The sequence below is a fragment of the Artemia sp. Qi Xiang Cuo genome, chromosome 8 (genome assembly GCF_049724085.1).
Source record: "Artemia sp. Qi Xiang Cuo chromosome 8, ASM4972408v1, whole genome shotgun sequence".
Taxonomy (NCBI): Eukaryota; Metazoa; Arthropoda; class Branchiopoda; order Anostraca; family Artemiidae; genus Artemia; species Artemia sp. Qi Xiang Cuo.
Window position 1 is genome coordinate 33,120,619 of NC_142801.1, and position 24,564 is coordinate 33,145,182.

Here is a 24,564-nt window from a genome sequence, read left to right on the forward strand (position 1 = left end):
ATGTAACTTTGACAGGGTAAACTACAATAACACACTACTGAAATATTCCAACTCTTGCATTTCAACGAAAGAAATTCAAAATGAACTTTGAAAAATCAAGAAAATATAACTGTGACAAGTTAAACCACAACCAAACGCTACTGAAATATTCCAACTCTTGCATTTCAACGAAAGAAATTCAAAATGAACTTTGAAAAATCAAGAAAATGTAACTGTGACAAGGTAAACCACCACCAAATACTACTGAAATATTCCAACTCTTGCATTTCAATGAAAGACATTCAAATTGAACTTTGGAGAATCATGAAAATTTAACTTTGACAATGTATACCATAACCATACACTACTGAAATATTCCAACTCTTGCATTTCAACGAAAGAAATTCAAAATGAACTTTGAAAAATCATGAAAATGTAACTGTGACAAGGTAAACCACAACCAAACATTACTGAAATATTCCAACTCTTGCATTTCAAAGAAAGAAATTCAAAATGAACTTTGAAAAATCAATAACATTTAACTGTGACATGGTAAACCACAACAAAACACTACTGAAATATTCCAACTATTGCATTTCAATGTAAGAAATTCAAAATGAACTTTGAAAAATCAAGAAAATGTAACTGTGACAAGGTAAACCACAACCAAACACTACTGAAATATTCCAACTCTTGCATTTCAAAGAAATAAAAACAAAATGAACAGTGAAAAATCAAGAAAATGTACCTGAGACACGGTATACCATAACCATACACTATTGAAATATTCCAACTCTTGCATTTCAACGAAAGAAATTCAAAATGAACTTTGAAAAATCAAGAAAATGTAACTATGATAAGGTAAACCACAACCAAACACTACTGAAATATTACAACTCTTGCATTTCAACGAAAGAAATTCAAAATGAACTTTGAAAAATCATGAAAATGTAGCTATGACAAGGTAAACCACAACCAAACACTACTGAAATATTCCAACTCTTGCATTTCAACGAATGAAATTCAAAAAGAACTTTGAAGAATCAAGAAAATGTAAGTGTGACAAGGTAAAACACAAAAAACCAATACTTAAATAGCAAATCTAGTTAATTTAATCTAAATAAATTAAAAATGAAATTTTAAAAATCAATAAAATGTATCTGTGACAAGTTAAACCACAACATCACACTACTGAAATATTCCAACTCTTGAATTTCAATGAAAGAAATTCAAAATAAACTTTGAAAAATCAAGATAATGTAACTGTGACAAGTTAAACCACAACCAAACACTAGTGAAATATTCCAACTCTTGCATTTCAATGAAAGAAATTCAAAATAAACTTTGAAAAATCATGAAAATGTAACTGTGACAAGGTAAACCATAACCAAACACTATTGAAATATTCCAACTCTTGCATTTCAATGAAATAAATTCAAAATGAACTTTGAAAAATTAAGGTAATGTAACTGTGACAAGGTAAACCACAACCAAACACTAGTGAAATATTCCAACTCTTGCATTTCAACGAGAGAAATTCGAAATGAACTTTGAAAAATTAAATGAATGTAACTGTGACAAGGTAAACCGCAACCAAACACTACTGAAATATACCAACTCTTGCATTTCAACGAAAGAAATTCAAATGAACTTTGAAAAATCAAGAAAATGTAAATTTGACAAGGTGAACCGCAACCAAACACTACTGAAATATTCCAACTCTTTCATTTCAATGTAAGAAATTCAAAATGAATTTTGAAAAATCAAGAAAATGTAACTGTGACAAGGTGAACCGCAACCAAACACTAGTGAAATATTCCAACTCTTGCATTTCAACGAAAGAAATTCAAAATGAACTTTGAAAAATTAAGTGAATGTAACTGTGACAAGGTAAACCGCAACCAAACACTACTGAAATATTCCAACTCTTGCATTACAACGAAAGAAATTAAAATAAACTTTGAAAAATTAAGTTAATGTAACTGTGACAGGGTAAACTACAACATCAAACACTACTGAAATATTTCAACTCTTTCATTTCAACGAAAGAAATTCGAAATAAACTTTGAAGAATCAAGATATTGTAACTTTAAAAAGTTAAACTACAATATCACACTAGTGAAATATTCCAACTCTTGCATTTCAACGAAAGAAATTCAAAATGAACTATGAAAAATCATGAAAATGTAGCTATGACAAGGTAAACCACGACCAAACACTACTGAAATATTCCAACTCTTGCATTTCAACGAAAGAAATTCAAAATGAACTATCAAAAATTAAGGGAATGTAACTGTGACAGGGTAAACTACAACATCACACTAGTGAAATATTCCAACTCTTGCATTTCAACGAAAGAAATTCAAAATGAGCTGTGAAAAATCAAGGGAATGTAACTGTGACAAGGTAAACTATAACATCACACTACTGAAATATTCCAACTCTTGCATTTCAACTAAAGAAATTCAAAATGAACTTTTAAATATATAGTATATTTATCTGTGACATGTTAAACATCAACAAAACAATACTTAAATATTCCAACTCTTGCATTTCAACGAAAGAAATTCAAAATGGACTATCAAAAATTAAGGGAATGTAACTGTGACAGGGTAAACTACAACATCACACTAGTGAAATATTCCAACTCTTGCATTTCAACGAAAGAAATTCAAAATGAACTTTGAAAAATTAAGTGAATGTAACTGTGACATGGTAAACTACAACATCACACTACTGAAATATTCCAACTCTTGCATTTCAACGAAAGAAATTCAAAATGAACTTTGAAAAATCAAGAAAATGTAACTGTGACAAGGTAAACCACAACCAAACACTACTGAAATATTCCAACTCTTGCATTTCAATGAAAGAAATTCAAAATGAACTTTGAAAAAATCAGACCTTTGGAGGGGGAGGGGCCGGGGGCAGGGGGTCGTTCTGTGTCTCAATGCACAAAAAAGTATAAAAAATGATGAGGGAATGGGGGGGAGGGGAGGGAGGAGGAGGAGGAAGGAGGAGGTGGGAGGAGGAGGTAGAAGGAGGAGGGAGGAGGAGGAGGAAGGAGGTGGGAGGAGGAGGAGGAGGAGGAGGAGGAGGAGGAGGAGGAGGAGGAGGAGGAGGAGGGGTGCCGGGGGAGGGCCTTTGGGGCACAGGGAGGGCCTTTGGGGCACAGGGAGGGCCTTTGGGTGTCTGTGTGACATTTGGGGACCGGTGGATGGCCTTTGGGACCCCGTTGGACCTTTGGGATCTCGATGGGCCTTTGGGGGGCCCAGGGATGGCCGTTGAGGGTCTGGGGTGGGCCTTTGGGGGTGCCGGTGGCCCTTTGGGAGCTTGGGGGACCTTTGAGTGTCCGGGGGGCAGTTGGGGGCCTGGGGGACATTGGGGGACCGGTGGAGGGCCTTTGGGAGCCCGGTGGACCTTTGAGGACCGGGGGCTTCCTTCGGGGTTGGGGTATGAGGATTGGAACCCTTTGGGGTTGGGTTAGAGGACCTCACAACACTGTTCAAATGAAACTTGTGTATTATAACGACCACAGAGTTTCACCATTAAATTCTCTTCTAAAATCTCTTCAAAAATATTCTTTTAAAATGTCTCTATCTGTTTCGCCGAAATAGTTCCATTACCTGTCTAAAACGGTTTCGCCCAAATAATCCCTAAACGCAAATTCAGCGTGTTCCTTTGTTATTGGCATCTCTGTGCTAATACATTTCAAATTAATAGGAAACCTTCTCGCACGCTAAAACAATTCATCGCTAAGATGTTTCTTGCCTAATTGTTTCCATGGCCTTTGGTTATTAATATCCTTTGGAGTTCGACCAGTAGAACTGTTCCCGAGGCAAAGACATTAATGACCTGGATCTATTCCTGGAGAAATGTTTCTAGGCGAAAATTTTTAAAGTCTGACAGATGATGTCATTGATTGATTGATCTGTCAAGAAAGGGAAATTAATTTGTTGTTTCTAAGGGGAATTATTGATTCACGATAGGTGAATTGAGGTCGACAGCACAGGTGTTCTGACTCGTGACAGCACCACGTGGTTTATGGCATGCACTTGTCCAAAAACCACAATAATAAATAAATCCCTCAGGCCTAAAGATTAAAGAAGCCTTAATGTTTCTTAATTACCTTTTCGTGAATCAATAAGTTCCCCGACGATTATTTATATCAATTTCTCAGGTTAAGCTAACAAAACAACAATGAAGCCATGTTTGTTTCTTAATTCTCCCATCATGAATCAATAATTTCCCCAAGCGATTATGTAAATCACATATTAAAGAAGCCTTGTTTGTTTCTTAATTTCCCCTTCGTGAATCAACAATTTCCCCTTCGATTACGCAATCAATTTCTCGGAAGTTCACTTCCCCTTCGATTACGCAATCAATTTCTCGGAAATTCACTTCCCCTTCGAGTCCTAGATCAATAACATTGTTCCCGTTAGAATTCAATGCGCATGTGCAACCTTCGTCCCGGAGCTATTACACATAGAAACATCAAATAAATCGACCTTGGAAAAAGAGGTCATTGACCGATTACGCAATCAATTTCTCGGAAATCCAACTCCCCTAGGGACTCTATGCCCATATTAGGACCATAAACCACGTGGTAATGTCACGAGTAGCACCCCCATCTCTACTTACAATTTACAGAAAACCCACTCAAAATAACAGATATCTACATATTAAATCCAATCACCCCCCCACAAGTTAAAAGAGGTGTTGTTACATCTCTTGTTGACCGTGCCTTAAACATTTGCTCTGAATCTTACATCACAGATGAACTAAATTTTATTAGAGACATACTTTTTGGAAACGGTTATCCTATTGTATTTATTAACAATACAATTAGCCGAAGATTGGCAAGACACTCCCGTAAAGTTAAGGGTCTTTTGCAATGTGAAGTTCCCGTCAAGCCCTCAAATATAATTTACCTTCCATTTATTCCAAAAGTCACTACAAGTTTAAAAAAAGTTTGCACACAAAATAATTTTTATGTCGTATTTACAAATGATTTTAAAATCATGAGTTTCTTAAATTCTGGTAAAGATTTAACCCCAGTTACTCGCCAACGAGGGGTTTATCAAATTCCATGTTACTGTGGCCATTTTTATGTTGGTACAGCCCATCGAAATTTAGAAAAACGCCTACAACAACACAAAGATGACATAACTAAAGCTTTAAATTCTAATGTACAAATGTTTCCTTCAATTCGGCTTTAAGCAGTCACATATATGATAACCCTAGTCATAAAATGCTTTTTGAAGAAACTTGCCTTATTAGCAATGATTTAGGCATGAAACAGGTTGTTCGTGAGGGAATTGAAATTGAAATCAAAATAAATAGTAATATTGCTTTAAATAGAGATTTGGGGGAATATTCACTTAATATTCAATTTGGGGGAATACACAAATCTAATTAAAAATGATTTAACTAATTATATTAAAAAACCAGTAAATAACTTCAGTCAACCTATTATGAATAGACTATCAAGTTTAGCTGCCAAGAAGGCGAGATTAGCTTTAAAATCTTGTCTGCAAGTATTTAATTCCATCTGAATGAACTGTTCTCTGTCCATTTCGTTTCGAATACCAGTCCTGGTTGAACTTCCTTGAAGTAATGATATTGGGACTTTTTTAAAACATTTTTTAAAAAACCTTTTAGTTTTAATGAGTGAATTTTAATGTAAGTTTCTTTCAGATTGTTTTTATTCTATTCGTTCTGTTTTTTTGAGGACGGCCCTTGGATATAGGGTCGAAATATTCATTTAAAGTTGCGTTCCACTGTCTTATATAAAAATTTCCCTGTTGTTCTACTTATTTGTTTAACTATTTTCTCTGTGCTACCCGACCAATATCTGATGCTTTTGGTGTCTGGTGACGAGGCTATGCTTAGTTTTGCCCCGTATCTGCTCAAAAAAATTTCATGCTACCACCCACCCATTCCCTCTCATATTTCCTTCGTCATCACAGTAAGAAGCCTGGTGAGTTCAATAAGTTTTAAGGTCAAAATGTTAAAGATAAACTCGTTCTTAATCCAAAAGAAAGTTCCTCTGTTTGTAAGTTAAACGAAATTTGGAGGTTTAGAAATAGAAGCATTAGAGAGTATACAAATTACTAAATGAAAAATCGAGTTGTAGGACTGTTGTTACTAAAAGATAAGCAGGACATTACAAATAGTACAGTTTTGGGGAAGGCTGGCAAGACCCCCTAAAAATAGGTTGTAAAGGCTTAGTATAATGAAACAATAAAAAATTATAATAATGGATTATGTGCAGTCAAAAGAAAAATAATTAAAAATTGATTGCGGTTTGAGTGAAATCCGGAACAAGAGAAAAGGAAAAGGGATGGAGATGGGAAAAATTTCAACAAAAGTGAAAACAGTTTTAGGGGATGAACAATTACAAGAACGATCCTGTGGCATCTCAAATTCATTATCCTTGTGGCTGTATTCCTGAGTAGCAGAAGTTCGAGAAATTGAAACCTATTTAAATCAAGAGATGTATGGAAGAGGCCTAAGTGACTGTTTGTCATAAAGAGCTAAATCTATTCTAATTTATGAAATAAAAACATGGAAGGATTCGTCTTAGTGGAGGTACTTATTCTTGCTTAAAGCGTGGGAATAGTAAGAAAGACCTGGGCACACCCCTTGGCTGTTTGTAAAGAACTGAAGGAGCTGAAGTTTGACCACTTTCGTATTAAATCCGAAAGAAAATGTTTTCCAAAAAAGAAATTATGGAAAGAAAAGCAAGCAGTCATATTAAAAACTAAGGCGAGCAGAAACAATACCATATAATAATTCAAGCTTAAAACAAACAGAAATTACTACCAGTAAATAAATGAAATTCAAAATTAACAGAAAATATAATGAATAATTAAATGTTAAGACAAAAAATACTGCTTAAAAAGATGATTAACTGATGACTAAAAAGATTCTAAAACGAACAGAAGTTAAAATGAATAACACATTTTAAATACGAACACAAATTACCACAAGTAGAAATGGGGCTGCTATCCCTTGAACATGCTACAGGGCAGATATGACCGCCTTTTCTTTTTACAAAAACCTATGTGTGAACAGACGTTTTTGAACACAATGGCTATCTCAAAATTCTGATTTAAGATCCTGGGAAGTGCGGAGGGCAACAAAAACGGGTGGAAGGAGGCTGGTTGTCCCCCAATCACCTTTGTCCTTGAAAATGGCAATATAACTTTCAACATTCAATCAAAAACGCTTGTTCCCTCCCAGAATATACGACCACCCCTTTCGTATGAAGTGACTAGGAAAAAATAGCATTTTGGCCTTTTATCGAACTCCGCTCTAGGGGGAACCAATGCTTTTTTCTATTTTATTTCTGCTTTAGGTTACCGTAGCTCATGTATTTAAAGGTATAAGTTTTGAGCCGATCAAGAAAAAAAGGCCAGCGTGGACTGAAACAATTTTTGGTTATATTATGTAAATTAGCTTCCTTTTGGCCCAAGAACTTACGGTTTTAAGTTTCAAACTGATCATGGTCAAAAGATTCCATTCTCCCACCTCCTCCTGCAAATTAAGTGCGTGATTCTTTTAACTGAGGGAACTATTCCTGAAAGCTTTGAGCCGTTGGACACATGCAATTGGCAATTTATTTCATTTACGGACTTTGCCCCAGGCGCTGTGGCGTTCATGTAATCCCTGATGGTATATTATTGAATCTTTCAACTTTTTTTGAATAAAATTACAGTTTCAAAATTTTGGTCAGATCTCTTGTAGGGCAAGGGCAGAAAAAAAATTCTTAAAATGGCACGGGACGGAGCTGGTTGCACTCCTATCACTTTCGATTCTTACAAAGAGTACTAGAACTTTCAGTTTCCAATCGAATTTACCCTTCCCAAGTTTCGACGACCGCTCCTTCCACAGGAAGTGGCTAGAGAAAGAGTTTTTTTTTCTAAATGCTTTTTAAATTAGCTGTGAACACGATTGGCTCTAAAACTCTTTTGTTAAATTAATTGTGGTTTGAATTGATTTCATAATTTTCCATTTAAATATAAATATATACGATTTATTTTATTTCTAATGGTATTATAAGACTCTTCAAAAGTACAGCGTAGTTACCAACTATTTCTGTTTTTCAAATTCGACTTTGGCCTTCTATTACATCTTCCCAGTTCAAGATTTTGTTATTCTCTGATTACAAATTGGAACATACTGCCTGAGTTTTGATATTTTTTAATACTATAAATTGTCCAAAATTAAATAACATTCTATAAATCCTGTTTTGTATATTTTTGTGATTGAGTCTTTTTCCATGTTAAAAAAAAATCTCATATTCCACTGATTTTGGAATGCTAATTACATATTATACTTTTCTGATGCTTGCTTTATTTTATATATAAAATAACCCTATTAAATGATTTTTATAAAATGTTGTATATATTAAATATATTTTCCTTCAATTACAATGTTCTGGGTGGGGCTAACCTGTTTTTTTGCTAATTCTATATTATACTTTTCTAGTGCTCTCATTTATCAGAGGCAACCTTCTACCGTTGCCTATAGGAAAGCGCCATGTGTCATCCTTGCATTACTTTTTCATAAAAGCTTAGACGGAGATACTTCCGATTGAAAATTCAAACTTGTAATGCCCTTTTTGTGGGTTGAAAGCGTTTGAAGGGCTACCACTGATTGAAGGACCAAAGATTCGTCTCATCATTAAAAAAGGAATATGTCTTTCACACTAAGCATAGCATATACCAAAATTTGGTACATTTGTCTTATAGCCACCACATTCAAGATCTTGTGTCGCGAACATGAGACAATAACCGGTTTTCATGGTCTTTTTCTCCATGCTCAATATTAGCTTCGGCTCAGTGGGAAACTACATTGTAGCTATATTTTAATTAAATATTTAGTTGGTATTTTGGTTAGGTCCCATATTCCACTGATTTTGGAATTCTAATTACATATTATACTTTTTGATGCTTGCTTTATTTTATATATAAAATAATCCTATTAAATGATTTTTCTAAAAAATTTTATATATTAAATACATTTTTCTTCAATTACAATGCTGTGGGTGGGGCTAACCTGTTTTATCGCTAATTCTATAATACACTTTTCTAGTTCTCTCATTTATCAGAGTCAACGTGTCTACCGTTGCCCTTCCATAATTCTTCGTTGTACTTTTCATAATTTTGTTGTTAAAGTATTATATTTTCGTGATATTCTGTTTTATTTAAATAGCATTAATCAAACTTCACTTCTCGACAGAACTTGAGTGTGGTGGCTATAAGACACAAGTATCCAACACTTTAAAGTAACATTTTAAGTTTTCGTTGAAACAAACTTCTTCTCTTACTACCGCTTAAAGGCTTAATAGTTCATCTAGAAACTAAAAGTTGTTATGAGCTAATAAACCTTCAATTCCTTCCTGGAATTATTTTTTCCTTGGGGATACAAAACGATATATAATATTTAAAGTTGTATCATGTGAACTTCAAATCATATAGTGTTGTTGGCATTTTTATTTTGGTACCTCATTACCAAAGGTCATATATCCATTTTGAAGAGCATTCATGAGGCATGTGAGACATTTTGAACGCTTCAATCATTCTGACACAACAATAGAAATTACAAATTGTTTTCAGGATGTTTTCTTATGGTCGCAATGTGAAATGAGATTTAATAAATGTGTTTTTCCATGCCTTGCCTAATACTCATTGAAATGTATATCAAACTTAAATAAATAGGAAAATAAAAACATACGAATAACATAAATTGAAATTGATGATTTTCCTTAAGTCCTTTTTTTATCTCATTATTATTTTTTTGACGGTTTTATCCAGCATTCCAGATAATAAATAGTTAGTTATTATAAAGGCGCTATAAATTTATTACTGACAAGAAATTTTAAGGCATTTGGATTTTAAATTTCGGCCTCTGTTTTTACAGTATGTTTATGGTAATATTGTATTTTGTGTCTCTGTTTGCGAACACAATAGTACTCTTGATCATCAGTCTATCCGTAAACCTCTTAATAGCAAAGTCTGTTTTCCGTTTGTAGCCTAAGCTTCTGACCAGATTTCCCGTGGGAACAAAAGCTTATATGCTAGGCAAAAGTATTACTTGCAATAATAAAATTTTTGTTTGGCGCTGCGTGCTGCTAACTTTTGGTCTTTTCACTGGTTTATGTTCTTTTTTGACAGTTTGCTTGTTACTGGCCGCCATTTCTTTACTTCGTTTAATACGGGCGTTCTTAAACAGAACATATATTATGACCTACATGTAACCTAAAAGCATTCCAACTTTGGCAGCAGTTTGAATAGATGAAAAATAGGGCATGAATAATCCTTAGTTAGTATCCAAAGCTGGCCAAAGTGGAAGACCTAAAGCAGAGCCCAAGTCCCCTCCCAAACTGCAGCAGTTTGTACCTTGCTAGTTACATGCATTGAACTGGGTAAACCAGGTACGAAGTTATATGTCACGCCTCTTTCGACTCATGACCATTCAGGAAACATTTGGGGATCGGCTCCAAATGATCAAATGTTAACTACGAAAAATTAGTTGCATCAAGATAGTATAAAATTCGAAAAATTGGCTTTTACACAAACTACCAAGTCCAAATTTATAAAACTAGACAAAACTGTTTAGCAAAAACCGCCTGGTGGGATTTTTAATGGTTTTCCCTTCGTTCAGGCAGGATCATAAGCAGGTCAGGGCTTCAGCCCTCGCTAATGACAGTTTCCTCATGCATTGTATATGGATTATGTCATGTTTAAGAGAATTTTACGAAGTTCTACCACTTGGTTTATAAATCAAACTAATCACCCCATATTCCTTATGGTATTGCTGCAGTAATCATAATGTTTGGAGTAATCACCTTAACTAATCCACTAGTTAAGGTGCGCATAAAAGCTCTACAACTACTACCATTACCGCTGCTCACTACAGCTCTTGTCCTAATAACTCTAGCGCGACTGCTACTGTGATTCTTAATTCTATCACACGATTACCCTATACCAAAATTATTTGCACTGCATTTTTTACCGGGATCCCTTTCACAGAAATTATTCCTGCCACGGCTGCTACGCGATGACTACGAATGTCCTGACTTCCTTCAACTTTAACGTATTTTTCATAAGAATTTTTTAGGGGATGTCGAATAATTATTAGCTGTCCCGTGCAGATACGAAATGTTTATTTGGTGTTACATAGGGTAGAGACTACTTGGATAATACTAGTTTTAGAGAGTGTAATGCTATAATAATTCCCTACAGTCTCTTGTTTTTGCTCTTCTTCTTTTCTTTGGCAAGCACATGAATGGGTAGCATATATATCAGGGGCGGATTCAGGATTTTTTTTTTGGTGGGGGCGCAAAATAGGTTGATCCGATAAACTTTCGTTAGGAGCGAGTTCAATTAACGCAAATTTGCGTTAGTTAAATAAATTACACTACTTTAGACTATGTTGGGGGAGGGGGTGCACGCCCCCTCCCCCCTGGATCCGCCACTGATATAATAATTAAGTAAATTACACTACTTTAGACTATATTAGGGGGGAGCACCCCCTCGCCCCCTGGATCCGACACTAATATATATAATATATATATATATATATATATATATATATATATATATATATATATATATATAAAAATATCATATATATATATATATATATATATATATATATATATATATATATATATAAGTATAGCATATATCAAATATGTAAGCTAACCTAGGTACCTCCCCCCCCCCTAAACCCCAAAACACAACAGTTTACATATATATATATATATATATATATATATATATAATATATATATATATATATATATATATATATATATATATATATATATATATATATATATATATATATATATATATATATATATATATATATGTATGTATATGATTAACATTTTTAACATGAATAAATATAATATTCACTTTATTTCACACTTTCAGGTTAAAGCTGAAGAATCAGTGAAAAGTCATCCGATTTACAGTGGTTGTGGTGCAACAAAGGGTTGCTTCGGAATGCCAAATGGGTGCATCAATACAGATGACTGTGATATTATGACTTCCTATTCTGTAAAAGGAGATCGATATGAATTTGAATTGCGTGGATTGTTGGAACAAGCTTCTGGAAGCTATCTGGCGATTGGCTTCTCCCAAGATGCTGCGATGGTATGACAAGTCCAGCGTTCCTTTTTATGTTTTTTAAGATATTGCAAACACTATACTTGAGAATCTGCTAAGAATAGGCAATACTAAGGCTCAGACTCTCCTACTATTTCAAATACATTTAAAATATTTCTAATTCAGATATTTGTATATAACATTTAGCAACATGAATTACTAATCTTTGCTAAAATTTAAGGTTTCGTTTCTCTAAAGAATTTGTGATGGTTGTTCGCAGTATACTTTGAAAATAGCTATTGTATATCTAAGAGAAAAGTGATAGTTTTGAAAGAACTCAAATCAGTAAAGTCTAGAAGAAAAATATTTTGCTTTGAATCTTTTACCTATTCTTGGTAAACATTCAAAACTTTTCAGACACCAGATATTCAGTAGCATCTTGGTATATAATACGTAACTTTGGAATAACTTAAAACTAATTTGTAATACAGGTGTTACGGGCATTTACACTTGAATCTATTTCAATAGAGGGTGGGGGGGGGGGTATTCAACAAACAACGAAAAAGAGGCGAAGTAAATGAAAACTGCTGAGTACAAAATCAATCACAGGAAAGGTTCTAAGTCCTCTTCCCTCTGCGTATAAACCAGGTTCTTAGTTTCACCAAAGATGTAGCAATGTGTGGTCAAGCACAGTATTCTTTCAGCTTGAACTAGTAAAGCAATAGTGGTATATTCAAGCTGTTCACAGTATTGAATCATAAGTAAAGTGTGGGAACTTAAAAACGGGTGTTTGAACTCCATATGTGTATCAGAGGGAAATAATGTGTAATAAACTTAATACTATACTCTTAATAAACTTATTAGGTTCTAAGTTTTCAATCAAAGGCTGTTAGAATAAGAAACCTCTTCTTAATTTTGAAAGGGGAGGAAAACTCCTCCAAAAACTTATGTGATATTGAGGAAAATTACAACACCTATTTCAACATCAACAGAAACCCAGAATGGAGGTCTCGAGCCTTTATTTGTTGAAAAACGAGATTTTGCAATTTTTTTTCTTTTTTTTGAAGAAGAAGATGATCACTGATGAGTGTTTATTTTTTTTGTTTGTTGTTGTGTTTTGTTGTTTTTTTCCAGAGGTGATTTTTTTGAAGCAGTGATCATAAAATACTAAAAGATAAGTCGTTTCAGCACACATTTGAGCTCTAGGGCTCAGGTTAAAGTAACAAAATGGATCGCACCATAACAAGGAACCTTTTTCTACCATTCTAGGCCATAAAATCAGATCGTGGCTCTAACACGCTTTTATGAAGCCATCCTTTTCCAGAGGACACACGGCCATGGAGTGGTACATCTCGTCTTTAGGCATAAATCCTGAACTAGTTCTCGCTGTATCTTAAAAGTTGGCACTAACAGTACTCCTTGTATGAAATTTAAATGGTAACAGATTTGCAAGGAAGTGCTGTGTGTTACCTTGAATTTTAATGTATGGCTGTTCATTATTGGATTAACAAGTCTCCTTATGTTTCTGAAAATGTCTAGTTTTACTGCAGATAAAGTGTATTTGCGGACAATTTTGCTCAAAAGAAATCAGCAGCAGAGCACCACAGAATTCATGTTGTGACTTACTGTAACAATATTTTGTCAATGAGTCTGACATGCAGGGACCGGTTTCAATGCTTCAAAAATACAAATTTGAACTTCAGGATTAAGTGCATTCTGGTGGCCGAAAAAAATTCAGAGACATAGTGTGGGAAGAACTGCCTGTAAGACCAATATCAGAAGCCTACAGAACTTGTGAAAACGTTAAAGGTAGATGGGTCAAGAGGTTCAAAACGTTAGGAATTATCCAGAAGCAAGGACTTTGGGTCCTTGTGATTTGTTTCTTTCTTAAAAAAAAAAAAAATATACGACAACTTATTCAAGGTTCTTTTACATAAAGTCCGTACAAAACTCAAAATTATTACAGACAGTATTTGCAAGCTTCATTTGAACGAGTTGATACATTTAAAAACTCCACTCATTCATGTATGGTAATGTTTAAATGAAATGCTGTATCTTTAACAAGAAAAACAGTCAAACATGATTTTTCTTCCTCTTCTCTCTTCTAGGGGTAATGTAATGATAATAAGATATTGGAAGGAATTTTATTCGAACAGCAATTTAAAGTTCCAGTGCCCTTTATTAGCAACAAAGATAATAAATTACAGCCAAGTGCAGTTTCTGTACACTTTTTCCTTGGGGATTTTTCTGTAGTATGGCTCCTAAAGCTCCAAATGTTTATTTTCAGACCCAAATTTTCAAACTGTCAGCACTCCAGATGATTCAGCAATCAGCAATTCAGAAGATTGCATCAAATAAACTAAACGATCATAAAAACGAAAAATAATAAGATAGCGAAATGACAACACGAAAAATAATGACATAGAAATACCCGAAAATTGAAATCCTGAATCCCTGAATTGAATCCCTGAAAATTCTGGGAATCCTTGGGAGACATCTGTCAGTTTGACATTTTGACGCCTGAAATTTTCTGGGAAATCCTTGAAAATTCAATCCTGAATCCCTGAATCTCTGAAAATTCTGGGAATCCTTGGCAGACATCTGACAGTCTGTAAGTGGCCACGGAATTCCTGTGTTGTTTTAAAATCACTTTTTGGGGGGAATAGGCAGCGCGGTGGCGGAGTACGCCAGAAACTTTGACAATAAATCACAGAAGTCCAGTTTTTGTTAAATAAAACTCACTGATAATTTATTGTACCTCCTGGCATTGTGTGCCCCTAGGCCTGGGCATAGTCGACCTACTAGTAAATCCTGGCCTAGTGGTGTTTATCTTAGCTGGCTTAGCAATGTAAGGAATTCTCTGGAGTAGCATTGGTGGCCTCCCCCATGATTCTCCTCTCTTTACACAAAATTTTATTTCGCCCCTCACTGGAATCTATTAAAAATCTAACGAACCTAGCCTTCTAGTAACTACTGGAATTTTATTTACCTATAGTGTACATATAAATATGTTTTTTCTTTTTTAGTGATACTCCGTCTTTTGTACCTTTTTTTTTGACGGGTAATAAATAAGTAATAATAATTTGAACTTATTTTGTTACCACCTTGAACTCTACTACTAATTATTCTTTGTAAAATTAGCCGTTCGTGTATCCGTGGGGAGAACCTATGGGTCAGAAGCCACCCCTTACCCAAAAAAATGTGACAATTTTGCCAAATTGCTGGATCAACTTAATGATTGGTATGAAACAAGCATTTTTATAGCTATTCATAGCTACTCCTAACAATAGCACTCTTGCTGTAGATATGTGTAAGAACTACTAAAAAAAAAAAAAAACTGGTTTCGCCGTTTTTGTTGCATCCCTCTTCTTGCTTCGTTGTATTACGTCTTCAGCTTGAGCCATCGTTCCTCACAAATATAGCTTGACATCCCCTCCCTCTGCTCAATTACTTCACTGCGGTCGATAGGTTTGGCCTTCTGCTTTTAATGCTTGTTATCAGGATATCAGTTTTACAGTTTTCTTCAAAGAATCGGCTTTCTGAAATTCCGAGTAAAAACTCCAACGTGATTTTATTCATTAACATTTGTAATGGAAAAGCTTAACGGAATAAATTTCAAAATTCAACTGTTTCCTTGGTTATGAGCTTGAAATCATTCTTTCAGGTTGTTTTGTCATAGCTGTAAAGTATTGGGAACAGTTGCTCTTTGTCCTGTTGGTTTTGTCTGTGTCAATCAAAATTTTTTAAATAACCTTTTCTATATTTTACCAAATATTTTGCATAATTTACCTATTTAGAATAAATTAGCATACCCCGAAAAAGAAAAAACTGAGAATAATCCCTTCTCATGATCCTTGTACGAGCCATTTTTTACAAATTCTTCATATTTTCCAGGGTGAAGATACAGTCACAGAATGTCTCTACAGACCATCTCAAGTACAAAACATCGATGTCTTCAACTCTATCAATAAGGGAAAAAATAATATCCCCTTTTCAAAGGTGAGCTAACAAAATTATTTATAAATTGTTTTTCTTCTCATTAGGCTCTTCATCTCTTTCTATTATGTCTTCTTTCTTTACCAGTATTCAATAATAGCATTTTCTGTTAAAGTAGCATATATAAACGTCCTAAAGGTGAAAGGCATCCCTTGTGAAACATTTAAAATGTTTTTATTGGAACTCCATTAGACAGCTACCATGTGATATCCTGCTAATTGGCTGAAAAAAATAGTGTATGGTTTTTCTGGGGGGGGGGGGGCAGCTATTAATATCCCGGGAATTATTTATTCTTAAAATATACTATTCAAAAATAACCTACCATTTGGCTGGAGTTGAGGCCAATGAAAAAAAGACAAAAACAATCATGGCTTGAATGCAAATAAAAAATTCTCATTGAAATACCTGTAACTGCAAGAAATATCAAGATGTGCCAATATATTTTTTACAAACATAAAAATCACATTTGCCTCTTCATTCAATGACCCTTACACTTGTTTACATTTCGCCCATCTGTTGCCACTTATTCAGTTACAAAGGATTTAGACTAGAAATAAAGAGGCAATCTAAGAATATTTTGCCAAGTCTCTTCGAAACAGAACCATCAAACAGCTCGTGGTAACGAACTATAAGTAAGGAGCAACCCGGCTCAATAGTAACCGAAACTCTAAAAAACGAAATTTTGATACCAATATATACATCATAAGAACCGGATCCTTATGCCTATTTCAAATATATAAGTTTCATCAAGTTTAGTGCTACACATCAAAAGCTAGAAACCTGAGGAAATTTGTCTTATTTTCGAAAAAAGGGGGAAAAACCCCCTAAAAGTCGTAGAATCTTAATAAAAATTGCATCATTAGATTCAGAATATCAGAGAATCTTATTGAAGAGGTTTCAAGCTCCTATCTGCAAAAATGTAGAATTTTGTATTTTTTGCCAGAAGAAAGATCAGGGATGCGTGTTCATTTTTTTTTCTTCTTCCCAGAGGTGATTGTATTGACCCAATGGTGCTAGAATATCGCAAGAGGGCTCATTCAAACGCAAATTAAAAGTTCTAGTGCCCTTTTTATGTGACCAAAAAATTGGAGGACAGCTAGGCCCCCTCCCATGCTCATTTTTTTCCAAAGTCACCGACCAAAATTTTTAGACAGCCATTTTGTTCAACATAGTTAAAAAATCTAATAACTAAGTCTTTAGGTGTGAAATGACCCCCAAAGTCCCCGGGGGAAGGGCTGCAAGTTGTGAACTTTGCCCATTGTTTACATATAGTATTTGTTATTGCGAAGCATACAGACGTTTCCAGGAGGGGGGGGGGTTCTGTTGGGGGGAGAGGGTTAAGTGGGAGGATCTTTACATGGATAAATTTTTCATGGGGGAAGGGAATTTTCCAATAAGGGGGAGCCGGGTTGCCCAGCATTATTTAAAAAACTATTACAAATTAAAAAAAAAAACAAGTTTTTTTCAACTGAAAGTAAGGGGCAACATTAAAACTTAAAATGAACAGAAATTTTAAGTATATGAGGGGGTTTGCCTCTTCGTCAATACCTCGCTCTTTACGCTAAAGTTTTTTTAGTGCTTCCAAAAGAGGTATTTATTCTAATTAAACGACCCTTGTGATTCAGGGGTAATTGTTAAAGAATTAGAACAAAATTCGAAATTTTATTTCTTTTAGTTCAAATACTCATAGTTGGATTTTCTTAGGATACGTGAATCAAGGGAAATTATCAAATGCCAGGGAATTAGTGAGCTTGTATCCTTGAAAATATGAGCTGTATATAAATACGATATGTATGATGAACAACTTTATTCGTTTCCTTCGAATTGATAAATCATGAACTCAAATTAAAAAAAAATCTATGAAACACGTTCCCTGTATACCGTTCTCAATTTGTAAGTTTTTCTAAAATTCTGACAAATCTGAAGTTTTATCTAGTCTATAGTGTAATTATTCAGATCCAAAGCAGAGCTTATAAATGGTGCTATTCTCAGGTCTGTTTAGACACATTTATAGTTCGTATATTCTTTAAATTCTCAGCTATCTTCTTGGTTAAACAGTTCGTGGTGACAAACTGCAAGTAAGGAGCAACGTGGCTCAATAGTAACTGAAACTCTAAAAAACGAAATTTTGATACCAATAGATATATAAGAAAATTGGATTTTTATGCTGATTTCAAATATATAAGTTTCTTCTTGAGTAAACCTACTGTGAGCGAATTGATCTGTGTTCACCTTTGGTGCCAAACTAATTGGTATTGAAATAGACTGATATTAGTGGATTATATAGAATATTTTGGATATATATTATTGAATCTTTGGAGCATTATTTCAACTAAATTTGTCATTAAGGTTCTTAACTTACATAAAGATAAGTTGCTTTTACTTTTGTCCTCTCCTTAATAGGAAAGGCCTGCATTTAAAGAGTTTGATATCGCGTTAGCTAACTTCAAAAATTATCCTCATTGGCCAGTAAAGATACTAAAAGTATCCAAGGATAGTAAAGGAAAGCCATTATATTTGGTATTTTGCTATGGACACATGATGAATACAGACTTGTTGAAGCTAACTTGTCAGAATATAATCAAAGAATCAGCTGAAATTCAACAAAACACTGCAGGCGTAAAGGCTGCATTTAAAGAATTGAAAAATTTGCCCTATAAGTATAAATCCCTTTACAAGAAACATAATGAATAAACAATTAAGGACTCTAATACAGGATAATGTTCTTTGTTGATGGATAAAATAACTTCTACGGAACTTGACCTAAAAAAAACTAAGCGAGAGTTAATGCAAAATATAACTTAGAAGGTTAATGAAAGGTTTTCGGATGCTGATTCTTTCCGCCAGTCATCCCACGACATTATTGCAACAATCCTGCAAGTTTTCGTAACCAAAATGAACCTGACTGAGATTAATGTTGCCGAAATTAGGAATATTTACAGATTCAAAATATCTTCTGCTTTAACCGATGCCTCCCTAAAGTCCCTCCTGTTTTAGTTAAATTTGTGAATAGTGATATAGCGAAGAAAGTCTTCAAAGCAAAAGCCAGGTTAGCTTCAAATGGAGTTTTCTTATCGGAAGCATTGATAAAGAGGCCACGTGAGATCCTATGTGCCGCTAAGGACAAATTTGGACATACAAATGTTTGGACTGATCGTGGGCAAATTGTGGCAAGGCCTAACCGTGAAAGTGTCACTAGAAAAATTCATACTCTAGCCGACTGTGCTTAAGAATAATTTTTTTTTTTGTGTGTGTTTTTTTTTTTCTTTAGATAAGTTTAGTATCTTGCCATTCATATATTCAGCGTATTTTATTTATCTTTTGCTTTTTTTTTCTTTGTGCGTATCTATCTAATGATTTACTTTCGTTCCAATTAACTTCAATGAAATTTATGGATTTCAATAATTATTCTTTTTTGATACATGCCTGTTCTCACAAGTCATTGCGTCAGTTTAAGATTTTAATCCTTTGTTATCTTGAAAATGATTTTACTTGTATTGGTCTCATGGGTACATTATTGCAGTGGAGCTTTAGCGTTATATATTTTTTATTTTTTTTTTATTTCAGGAACTGAGTAGTATGACTAATGATTTAAGGAAGTCACTAAATTTATCTGAAATTATTATTATTAATTTGTTCAATAATATAATATGTATATGTATCTTACTTATTGGTATGATTATTGTGATTTTATTTATTTGTTTATTTTTATTTTGTTTTTATTTATAGCCTCTTGGTTATTTTCTTTATTTATTTTATTTTGTGTGTGTTGCGGCGCAGGTTTGATACACAGTCTCCTTAAGTTTTATGAATTTTTCTGATTCAGGTTCTGGGGATTTTTACTCACTTGATGGGCATTTACTTCAATTACAACGAAACCCCTTAGATGTTTTGAGTATTATTTATAATTCCATTGGTCAAATTAAAAGAAATGCCCTAAATACTTCCCAATCAATTAATAGTAAGTATGTTTCTGATTTAAAGTGGGCTACTAGACGAGATGATCATTTTTCGGTCCTTCAACTTAATACTCAGGCTCTATGCTCATCGATTGATCAGCTGAGGTAGATAGTTTTTGATGGGCGAACTGATTTTATCGGATTGTGTTAGACTTTTCTTAATTCTAGCAATGAAATGCTTTTTAATATACCCGGTAACAAAATGGAGATACTAAATCACAGAAGGATGGCAAAGGGTGGACCAGCAATGTATATTTCTGATATTTTTCTGTATAGTGTTCGAACCGATCTGTCAAGAAATGACGAAGGGGTTTTTGAATCCCAGTTTATTGAAATTATATCAAAAAATAAGGTTTTGATAATTGGTAATGTTTATAGATCTACCAGTGGATCCATCCCTTCTTTTCTGCAGGTCCTTGATGAGGTCTTGGATTTAATCGGCAGATGTCCATGTGAGCATGTAATAATGGGGGACTTTAACTTAAATTTAATTGACATGGCTTCCTCTACTACGATGGATTTTCTCTCAGATATGCTCACTGCTGGGGCTCTACCAACAACCTGTATTCCGACACGTGTAATTGAAACTTCAACGTTTTTAATTGATAACATTTTGTCGTCTCTTAATTTGGCTCAGACTTCTGTTGTAGTAAGTGATATTTTAGACCATTTTTCAGTATTTTCCAGTTTTATCCTTTAAAAAACATACAATAGAAACACTCAAGCATCTGCTTCGACTTTTTTTAGGTTTGGTTGAATAAATTGATCCACCTTAGATCCCATTCAGCTGAGCATACATGGAAAATTTTTGATGACGATTATGATTTTTGTTCAAAGTTTGATTCCTTTTATGGGTTAGTAAAGGAGTCTATTTTTGACGTATGTGCTCTGTCCTCCTCTACTTCAAGGTCAAGAATATCTATTCCTCTTAAGTCATGGATGACCCCTGGTGTTCTAAAGAGTTGGAGGACAAAACATTATCATTGGGAAGCTCTTAAGTCCGCAAAACTACCTCTGATTGCTGCACGTCTTCAGGAATTCATACTCAGCAGGAATGTTTTAAATTCTTTATGCCGGAAGGCTAAATTACTTTATTAATCATAAAAGTTCTGGGATTGTGGAAAAGATATTCGAAAAGCCTGGCAAGTGATCAATTCTGTCCTCAAACGTTCTTCTCCGGCTCCTTCTATCCCTCCAAGGCTTTTAGTTGGTGATGTGGATGTTGAGGGTATTTCATTTGTTTAAGAAGCATTTACATCATTTTTTCCCAATATTGGGAAAGCCGCAGATTCTTCAGTAAGGTCTTCAAAGTCACAACCAGAATAAAAACCTATCTTAGTTCATCTTGTCTCAGATTGATGGTGTTATATTCGGCTTCTGATGTTGAAGTAGCCAGGATTGTAAATAGCTTGAAGGGTTCTTCGTCGTCTGGCCCTGACTGTATTCCAACTATGGTAGTCAAGTTCATTCTGCCTTCAATTATTTCTCCATTGACAAAGCTTATAAATCTTTCTTTTGAAAATGGGATTTTCCCCAGTTCTCTTAAGCGAGCTAGAGTAATTGTTTTATTTAAAGGTGGACCAAGAAGTGACCCAGCCAATTATCGCCCTATATCTTTGCTGTCTGTTTTTAGCAAAATTTTTGAAAAGGCCATGCTTTCCCGTCTACTTGCTTTTCTAGAGGCTGAAAGATTTTTTCATGATTTTCAGTTTGGCTTCCGAGCTAAGCATTCTACGGAGCATGCGTGTGTAGCTCTTTTAAATTTTCTCCACACCGCGCTTGACTCTGGTTTGATTCCTGCAGCTATATTCCTAGATGTCCGTAAGGATTTTGCCTCTTTAACTCATGAGATTCTGCTGTGTAAGCTATCAAACAATGGTGCAAAAGGGCAGGCTTATACTTGGTTTGATTCCTATTTGTCAGGTAGAACTATCTCCGTAGACTCCCTTTCCCGCTTTTCGTCTGAAGTTGATATTGGTGTTCCTCAAAGTTCTTTTCTAGGACCGTCTTTGTTTTTAATTTATGTTAATGACCTTATAGTTGCGGTTATGAATCAAAAACCTACAGTTTGCTGTCGCCTATGTCATCCTGAATATTTCAATGTTAAAAAAAAATCCATCGTTTTCGTAGGATATGGACACTCGTTGCTTTCGCCGATGACAGTGCCATTGGTACTGTAGTAGGAACTGAGTCTGAGATGCTTCTCAAATTAGTTAACCTTTTTGAGAGTCGTTCTTTGGTTTGGTGCAAATTGCCTTTCCCAAAAAGTTTGTAAGTCAAGTTTTTTAATTTTTTACGGTATTTCTCTGGCGTGCCCTGAGTTATCTAAAATCCAGCTTTCAAGGTGCTCTCTCAGTAGACCTAAGGAACGGTATTTCCGATTTCTCGGTATTCTTCTGGATGAAAACCTCTCATTTAAGCATCATATTGGACTAATTAATATGAAGATCTCAATGAGTCTTGAGACTATGAGGATGTTAAAAAACATGTTTCGTTCATCAGTTTTTAAAATTATGTTCCATTGCTTAGTTGAGTCCTATAACTTTTATTGCCCTACAATATGGATCTCAACTTTTTCTTTTCTTTTGAAAACGCTTTCTCAGTTTTATGATAAGGCAAGAAGGCATATACAGGAAACAAACTGTTCTACGACTAACCCAGCTAACCTATTACTTGATTTGCAGTCTTTCTACATTCTTTTGTGTGCATCTTTCACTTTGCATCAACTTCATTATGACATTCCCACAGCCCCTCAAACTGTTCTTTCTTTCGTCGCTGAAAGGTCCTCGCATCATGTTCGCAATTCAAGGAATATTAATATTCTATTTACTCCATCGGTGAGGTCTGACTTCAATCCATTAACAGCTTGTCATATCGTTTGGAATAGCCTACCTGAGTCAGCTCAAGAATGTCACTCGTTTGGTACTTTCAAAAGAATCTTAAGAAATTTTTTAATGTCTTGATTTTTCATGTTTAAATATAATTTTGTTAATTTTTATTATTATTATCTGGGGGGGGGGGTGACACTAGCCGGGGTTGTAAACATTTTTTGTGAGGGGTTTTGAGTTTGTATAATATTTTTTTTTTGTGGTTTGGTTTCAAATATATATTTGGAATTTGGTTTATTTTATTGGATTGTCCAACATCCTTTTTTTTCTTTTTTTTTTTTGGGGGGGGGGGGGTCTCATAAAATCGATTTTATTTTGGGTCTTTTAATTATTGTTTTTTTTCTCTCTCTTCTTTGTTTTGTTTTGTGTGTGTGAGTGTTGAGTCTTTGAAAGGTTGAAATGCAATGCATTATATTGAAAATACTTGTATTTGTTTCTTTTTTGTTTCTCCCCTGTTTTTTTCCTGGCCATAGAGCCTTACGAGGGAGTTTATATTGAAGTGTTTTTTGTTGTGTTTATTAATTGAATAAATTGATTGAATTAAGTTTAGTTTTACCCATCATAGGTTACGAGCCTGAAAAGATTTGCCTTATTTTCAAAAAAAAGGGAAAAACATCCCCTAAAAGTGATAGAATCCTAATGAAAATTACACCATCAGATTCAGCCAAATTCAAAACCTGCATTAATTCAAACACATTCAGAAATTAAATAAAAAAAAACAAGTTTTTTTTAAACTGAAAGTAGGTAGCGACATTAAAACTTAAAACGTACAGAGATTATTCCGTATATGAAAGGGGCTGTCCCCTTCTCAACGCCTCACTCTTAACGCTAAAGTTTGACTCTTTCTCACAACTCTACTTTTTAAAACAGTGATAACTTTAGGGTAAAGAGCGGGGCGTTGAGGAGGGGATAGCCCCTTTCATATACGGAATAATTTCTGTACGTTTCAAGTTTTAGTGTCGTTCCTTACTTTCAGTTAAAAAAACTTATTTTTTTTGTAATTGCACATAAAGCCTTTGCACCATTGAACCTTAAATACAAGGGAAGAAATTCGTACTATCAGCTTGAAAAGAAAACTCTCCTGCAGCAATCTACATTAAAAAGGAATTTTATGCATAATGTTGGTTAGCAACAAAAACTTTTTTGTGAAAGGTGTATATCTGTGGGGTGTTGAATATCCAAATAAACAGTATATAAAACCAAGATTTAGATGCTGACAATGCGTTTTATTTTTGTTATTTTAATTTTCTTCCTCTTGTCAATCATTAGTAGATGACCAACCTTAAGATGGCTTATAAGAAACATATCTTTCAAGTTTCCGATTTTCAGCTAATATATTTCCTGATTTTATTTTCGTTTTTTTGATAGCAGGCATTTTGGAATACCACACTGCCTTTCAATGACGCACAAATAACAGTTCAAATATAAATAAATCCTTTTATTAGACAGTGAAAAACAATGATGAAAAATTCTGGATATTTCGATCACATATACAGTGACCGTCATTAGCGTATATCTGCTGATGATGGTCACTGTATATATAATCGGATTATCCAGTATTTTTTGTCATTGTATTTTATGTCTAATAAAAGGATGCATCTCTACTTAGCCTGCTATTTT

The 24,564-nt window shown here is 34.3% G+C and overlaps 1 protein-coding gene across 1 annotated transcript in view; it reads left to right on the plus strand.

The window, feature by feature from the left end:
• LOC148949345 (ferric reductase 1) overlaps window positions 1-24,564 on the plus strand; it is a 141,935-nt gene that overhangs the window by 84,307 nt on the left and 33,064 nt on the right. Inside the window, exons 6-7 of the mRNA XM_089093381.1 lie at window positions 11,928-12,149; window positions 15,996-16,100. Coding sequence (XP_088949507.1) covers window positions 11,928-12,149; window positions 15,996-16,100 — 327 coding nt within the window. The remainder of the gene's footprint in view (window positions 1-11,927; window positions 12,150-15,995; window positions 16,101-24,564) is intronic.